The sequence below is a fragment of the Zea mays genome, chromosome 9 (genome assembly GCF_902167145.1).
Source record: "Zea mays cultivar B73 chromosome 9, Zm-B73-REFERENCE-NAM-5.0, whole genome shotgun sequence".
Lineage (NCBI taxonomy): Eukaryota > Viridiplantae > Streptophyta > Magnoliopsida > Poales > Poaceae > Zea > Zea mays.
The window spans coordinates 139,043,359-139,051,356 of NC_050104.1; the positions used below are offsets into that span (position 1 = coordinate 139,043,359).

The window sequence follows — 7,998 nt, forward strand, 5'->3', positions numbered from 1 at the left end:
CGTTCTCCTGGTTCCCCCCTCACCCCAACCTTAAATCCCCTTGTTTGGGTAATATCGGATTGGAATGAATTGAGGTGGTATGAAGTGTGTTGAAGCGTAATATAAACTAAATTCCTTTTCAATCCCTTCAATACACCTCAATCCACTCCAATCCCTCTTTATCCAAACAAAGCCTCAGGATTGGAGGGAATTGAGGTGGAACTAATTCCCTCTCTAATCTCCTTCAATCCTGAAGGAGATTTGAGTTTCCAAACTAGCCCTAAAAGGTAAAGCCTATTTTTTTTTGATAGGATAGGAGGGGCGAGCCCCTACTGAAATTTTATTAAAACTTTAAAATGACAGAGTTAGAAGCATATAGAAAAATAAATTACAAAAGGTTAAAATTGGCGGACTCTACTGCCAATGTTGAAGCCATTCAGGTATTGCCGAATCGAATCTTCCTTTAGCTCTAAGCGTGACCAGGTGTAATTCTTTTGCGAACTCATTTTTACAATGCTGCACTGTTGGGTCCTTATCCTGAAAAAGCCAGGCATTACGGCACTTCCAGATGCTCCAAGTCATGAGAATAACGATTTCCATAGAGAAGGAAACATTGAGCTGCTGCTTTAGATTTACTGCAGCGTCCACAAGATTAGTAATTCTTGGGGCGTCAAACCAATAGAATTCCAGCAAGCCTTCACGAAGTTACATTTGAGGAAAAGATGATAAAGGGTTTCCTCCTTTTGCCAGATGCAGTTCTCACAGGTGTAAGACTCAAGAGTCATGTTTTTCCTCCTCAGCATATCCCTTATATTGAGTCTGTTCTTTAACCAAAGCCAAAAAAAGACCTTATGTTTTGGTTGACACTTATTTTTCCAAAGCGATCTGAAGATCTGATGAACTTGAGCCTGACCCATCAAGTGTCTATAAGTTTTCTTTGTAGAAAAATTATCAGCTCCCCAAATGAGTTTCCAAGCATCCTTTGTGTTGGTCACCGTGATTTGCCCCCAAGTTTCGTCTAAGTCAAGAAATTGTTCATAGGCTTGCACCGACAGAGGAAGCTGAAAAATTTCAATAAGGTGTTCCTTTTGGTTAGCTTCTTTGACAGTAAGTTTGCTGTTACATGCGAAGGAAAATAATTCAGGATATTGATGAGCCGGGGTGCCCCTATTCCACATATCTTCCCAGAAAAGAATGGTTCTCCCATCCCAACAGTTGGGGCGGCCAATCCCTTGTAATCTTGGACAAGACTAAACAAACTTTTCCACCAAAAGGAGCCAATTTTTGAGCAGTTAGGGAGCATGTCTGTCCTGTAATAGTTGTTCCAAACCAGGTTTAGCCAGGGAATATCATGATTGTTGAAGAACTTGTGCAAAAACTTTAGAAGCAGAGCCTTGTTGTGTGTCTCTAATCTTACCACTCCCAGGCCCCCATTTTTTTAGTCTGAGTAATCATACTCCAAGCAGCCGGAGCAGGTTTCTTCGAATTGACGTCATTTCCTCTCCAAAGACAATGTTTCCGATAAGAATACAAGGTAAAGCCTATTACCCCACAAGTACTCTTGGATAAGAAGCTAAGGGCACAATAATCACTAATTCCATCGAGCTAGATTTCAACAAATCCTGTATAATTTATAGACTTCTTCATAAGAATACGATACTGAAAATTTGAACGATAGTAAATATTCAAAGGATTAGGTTTTTAAGGATAATAACTTCCAAGTTTTAAAATTTAAATCAATGGTATAAGTGCCAGCGTCCAAAAAAAACTATATTCTGTGCTCGCAAAACATCTTTTAGAACTTCATTAGCAAAACACAGATCTACAAATAGAGATGACAGTGGGTACGGGTAAGACCAAATAACTGCGGATAATTATCCATCAGCCATGGGTACGGGCAGTTTTCTTTGGATTAAAGCTGGTTGTTGGACTGTTGCAGCTGCAATCCATAGAGACAAAACACTGCAGAAGCAGTAGAAGCCGGTACGGATTAAAGCCACCACTTACATGTAAACATCAACCATACTTAACAACATATAGTGTTTTATTCTCAGACGGCTCGAGCCTCTCCACATCGTGTGTGTGCTTACAACCACATCATTGTCCTGATCCAGTAGGTCTTAATTAGGCTAGTTGTCCACCATCCAGTTTGTACTCCTGCAGAAGTAGAAAGGAATTTCCATAGCGATCAAACATCAGGAAAGCTTCACATGTAATATGTTCATAGTATATAATTATTCAGCTCCAAATGTATTGTCCTGCAGTGATCTCTTCTGAGATAATAACGTGGGAATGTCAAGTGTTCATCAGTACTTTCCTTAGTAAAAAGTATATGTACAGAGTTTAATAACTTGCATTGGCGCCAATCATCAGACTAGTAGAGAAAATTAATTAATAAACTGGTTAGCACCTAAGTGACACTAGCAAAGCGCCTGCAGCAGCCTGCTTCTCTCCTAACAAACATTGGATTTTTTCCCCTTTTACAATGACAACCTTGCAGTAATAAAAATTGTAGTACCACTCTCGAGTAGAGACGTAGAGTAACCCTTGCTATGTCTCTTGGAGTCACCCTTCCTCGTCTTGCGCTCCCCTCCTATAAGTACAACCCCACAACAAAGACATGAGTGTGCAAGTGTGGTTGTCTCCTAAACGGGGTGCCTCTCTTCCAGTCTTCCTCAAGTTATCCACTTCTCTCTCGATCGAAGTCGAAGCACAAACCCTACTGCCCGCCCACCTCCCACGTAGTGTGTGTGCTACTCGATCTTGTGTCCACTCTCGCCCACACACAAACTTCCACACGAACCAAAGATTCCAATCTGAACCAACGTTATTCTGTCGTTCTCCGCCTAACCAGCAAGCAGTCGATCGATCGATGGAGGGAAGCAGAAACAGCCCGGACAGGCAGTCGTCGGGCGGCAGCCCTGAGGAGCGCGGAAGCGGCGGTAGCGGAGGCCGTGGCGCCGGGGAGCCGGTGCGGTCGCGGTGGACGCCGAAGCCGGAGCAGATACTGATCCTCGAGTCCATCTTCAACAGCGGCATGGTCAACCCGCCCAAGGATGAAACCGTCCGCATCCGCAAGCTGCTCGAGCGCTTCGGCGCCGTCGGTGACGCCAACGTCTTCTACTGGTTCCAGAACCGCCGCTCCCGCTCGCGCCGCCGCCAGCGCCAGATGCAGGCCGCCGCGGCGGCGGCGGCAACAGCGGCGGCGGCCTCCTCTGCGGCCAACAGCTCTCCCGGAGCTAGCGCAACCGTCGGCCTTCCTTCTGGTGCTCTACAATATCCCTTGGTCATGAGCGGGAGCGGGACCGCCTGCCAGTATGAGCAGCAGGCGAGCTCCTCGTCGTCGTCGGGAAGCACTGGGGGCTCGTCTCTTGGGCTGTTCGCGCTCGGAGCCGGGGTGCCCAGCACCGGCGGTGGGTTCTTCCAGGAGTCGTGTGGCGCTTCGTCGCCACTGGCGACAGGGCTGATGATGGGGGACGTGGACCGCAGTGGCGGCAGCGACGATCTCTTCGCCATCTCCCGGCAGATGGGGTTCGCGGCGGCGAGCCCAGTCGCCTCGGCTTCGGTGGCGCCTCCGAGCACAACGGCACACCACCAGCAGTATTACTCATGTCAATCACCTACAGGTGAGTACACTACCGGAAAATGATCTAGCTTAACTACGTGTGTTTTGTCTTCGAATTTTGGATCGGTGGCTTTGTCTGTCTCACGCATGTATTTCTCAACTCAATTTTGATGGAAAACGTTGGTTTTCAGTTTTCACCGCTACGATTTTGTCCGTTTATTCTCATTGATGAAGTAGCAGGGAATTGATGCAGAATTCGAGGAGATCTAGCTTGGTTCTTTTGGACTCGCATGCTTTATTCTGGTCTTCCTTGTAGTATTAATTAATTGCATCGGTTCTTGTTCTTTAGTTCTTCAGTATTCTTCGGTTACCTCCCATGTACCGGTGCATAAGATCATACCACATGATGCATATGCTGTCCTCTCTCCCGGCCCGCCACGACTGTTGTAGAAATTTAATTAAACATCGTGATTGGGAGGGATGAAATAGTTTTCAAAGTTGAACAGTTAGGACTAGAACTAAACATGAATATTAACACTCATGTACTGAACATAATCTGCATGCATGCATCGACCACTGCTTAACCATCGCCTGTTTTGCCTTTTGGTCTACTTAACCATCGCTCCATGCGACCATGCATATGGATCTGAAACTTTTGAGTACCATTCAACCATGTATTTGAGATACCTAGTAGTATATTGGATAACAAGTTCTCATTCAATTACTTACCCATATGCCTTTGAAATAGTCGGGACATCTACATCCCTGAGTCCAAACTATGGAACGGTTTTCCAAGTATAAGAGACTAAGTGTTTAAATGATAACCCTCAGTCTATAGATTAGAAATTAAAAGACGATATATATAAAGAATCGTGTAAGTACGGGCTCTTCGTGAAAAAAACGTCTCGGCCTTATATTTTTTGAATTAACCCTCTAAAGATCTCTCAAGAGATGCTATATTAAATAGGATTGTAAATGTCCTAATTGGGTCGGCACTTCACCATTCCCTGCATGTATACTTCTGCCTTACATTAGTATCATCAGTTAACAAAAGTTAGGTGTATATTACCTGTAGTTAGCAAGTTAAAGCAAAATGAACGCCGTACCGTACAACAAAGCTAACGGTGTGTTGTAATCCAAACATGCATGCAGCTACTGCTGATCATATTTTCAAGCATGCTATGCTAGACTTATTAGTTTGACTCCCTCACTCGAGAAAAAAAAACGTGACCACGAGAATGAAGACCGACCTAACGAGTATATAGCAACAACTAAATGGCATTCATAATCTTATGAAATTCACAACTCCCCGCTCCCGATCCACCATTTGTTAACTTCCTTTTTGAGTGGATTCTGAACTAACTGGTTAGCTGTGTGGATTGATTGGCTGATTGCCTTCTAATATAATTCCAGGGACGATCACGGTGTTCATCAATGGAGTTCCAATGGAGGTTCCCAGTGGTCCAATAGACATGCGAGCCATTTTCGGCCAGGACGTGCTGCTCGTCCATTCCACCGGGGCCCTCCTCCCAGTCGACGACTATGGAATTCTAACGCAGAGCTTGCAGACGGGCGAAAGCTATTTCTTGGTAATCTCACATATCGACTCTCTCATGTACTCCCTCCATTCTAAATTGTCATGGTCATACTATGCATCTAGATACTAAAAGCTAAATATCTAAAAACCCAAAATAACTTACAATTCAGAACCAAGGGAATATATATTTCATCCGATCACTGGTATTTAATCCTCTCAAATAAACACTAATTATATGCACATCGGCGTACATTACGTTGTATATATAGGCATACAACAAGCATGCATGTATATAAGTATATGCATCTATATATGAGATCATTTGAAATAGTGCATTTATCATTATTGGTAAGTATTGTTTATTTTTCCTTTTCTTTGCATGTATATACTTGCTCCGTTCTAATTATAAATCATTCTGCCTTTTTAGTTTTGCTATGTATCTCTTCTATTCTAAATTTTATGATATTTTAGCTTTTATATATATATATATATAATTTTTACTATATATACACTCACTATATATAGATCTATGATATATCTAAAAGAGTAAAAACAAATTATAAGTTGAAACACAAAGAATATATAGACATACTGAATATCTATGTACATAACAAATAAAAGGTATGTATTTAAGAAGTCATAAGAAATTATCAATTAAAATAAAGAAAGTGTTTCATTGCTCATCATGTACGTGTATGTATATATACGCAAACCCCTTACATAAGCTACAACAATTGTTTTGCTGTTATTTATCCACACAGGTAGCAAGGCCAACTTAAAACTGCCCGCACCTAGTTAGATTGTAGCGCAGTCTCTCTGCCGGCCGGTCTCTACTGGATATTCAGATGGGACGCAGTTCATGATCAATCAAGGTGGGTCCTTTTGCACGCAAATGATATTGTCCATCATTCATATACAGTCCTTCGAGAAGAAAAGTTAGCTACCAAGAACAATATATGTATATTGCACCTCAAGCAAGTACGTACACATATGTCCTTGCAACATAAGAGAGCGTACAGTACATGGGCGGTTCAGATTGGATTATGAGAATTACAGTGTATGCATGGGTGTTTTCTCTCACGCATCATTTTCTTTACAAGGATATGTGCATGTGAATGCTGAATACATGCATGGAATCTCCTTGACAGTCGAGCTACATATTTATTTTAGCTAGACAGTTGCACCTTTGAAACGATTTGATTTATAAGTATGTAATGTTGTACGTCTATATATGTCGACTGGACCGTGTTTGGAATGTCTGTCCACCAATTTAGAAGAGAGAGTACTCCTTTTGGATGTTTATATATATGTCGACCGTGTTAGACTTCATATTTTGTATACTTTGTATTTCAAGAAGAGAGAGTACTCCTTTTGGATGTTTATTAATTAAATGACGACATTACTAATTAATTTGTGTTGCACTTGAGTTGTGCGGCTGACCTTTTGGCTTGCACACACGATGCATGACCGGTTAATAATTAATTACGTTGCATGTGAGTGGAGGATTACTGGATTAGGGGTGATGATGATAAATATGTTCTTTGTGGGACAACTTTTCCCCCCTGCATTCCAGCTTATTTTTGGACAAAGGGACAAGGGACTACCTTGCGGCTTTGATCTTAGAAAAGAAATAACTACGCGAGGATCGTGAACTTCAGTTTTAATCATGCCTCCAAAATATTAAAACATTAAATTAACACCAACAAAAAAGAAATCTCTTACACCATCTCAGATCCATTGAACTGAACATTTGGTTGCCGCAAATAAAGCAAGAACAATGATGGGGGCGGCCGCTCTCGCTCGTGCAGAGGTTCCTGGGCGCGGTTTGGCTAGCTGTACCCAACGGACGTGTCAAGCGCGGCTGGAGCCGGCCGGCTCCGACGCCGGCAGGCGGCACCTGCCCTCCACCGTCCCATGTAGCCTATCCGGGAGAAAAGCGCGTCGATCCCCCGTCATTTTCCCCGAAAAGCGCCTATTCTTCATTTTGAACGGAACGGAGCGTGACTGTGCGAGCTGGTTGGAAACGGAGCGGCTCCATCCAGTTGATTTTTTGGAGCGGAATAGTTCCGGATCTGAGAGAATATTTCCTAATTGAGTCATTCCGTTTTAGTTACTTTGTAACCAAACAACAATAAAACTGGAACAGAACGGCTCTGTTCTACTTGGCTCTTCAACCAAACACTACCTACACGGTTGTTTTTGGGGCGCCCTGCATAAGCACACGGTTTGGAGGCTGGAGCCTTGGATCCTGTAGCAATCCTGCATGCATTGATCGATCGATCGATCAAGTATGCACCGTGGTTGGTGGTGGTTCCATGCAAGGCTTCAGGCTAAATTATTTGGAAGTCTCTGGTCTGGGCGAGTGTAGCCAGGTGATGAGTTGTCCATCGGGTGTCGTATTCTGGCACGTCCCCTCGAGCGATCGGCGCTAATTGCTTCGCCCGTCTCGCCAAAGTGCCACACCGAATTTGGGGTAGCTCGAGGCAATGGAACCTGTCTTGCCACCGGTAGCGGAGGGTAAAGAAAAAATGTGATATGGCTCAAAAAAATGAAACTTGCAAGAAATGTGAATCAAACTCAAGGCCTACTGTTAGAATAGATACAATACATCCACCACACCACGTCTTGTTTAGCTCATGCTACACTAAGCCATAATGGTTCCTCCGCCACTGCTTGTCACTGCACATCAGGTCAAATTATTTTGTTGCATTGAACTGAACACTAGTGCGTTTTTCTTGGCCGAAATGTTCATGCACAACATTGACAGTGCGTTCTTCTTGGCCAAAATGCCAAACCGAGTTTGACGTCACTCGAGGCAAAGGAACCTGGCCTGCCACTGCACACCATATCAAATTATTTTGTTGCACTGAACTGAAGAATAGTGTGTTTTTCTTGGTCGAAGTGTTAATGCACAACC

The 7,998-nt window shown here is 43.3% G+C and overlaps 1 protein-coding gene across 2 annotated transcripts; it reads left to right on the forward strand.

Moving 5' to 3' along the window:
• Positions 1-2,603: 2,603 nt before the first annotated feature.
• On the forward strand, positions 2,604-6,487 carry LOC101027107 (homeobox domain containing protein). Of its 2 annotated transcripts, NM_001279514.1 has the most exon segments (3): positions 2,608-3,605; positions 4,958-5,133; positions 5,843-6,472. In NM_001279514.1, coding segments are annotated over 3 exon segments (948 nt in total). In that variant the 5' UTR covers positions 2,608-2,851; the 3' UTR covers positions 5,861-6,472.
• Positions 6,488-7,998: the final 1,511 nt, after the last annotated feature.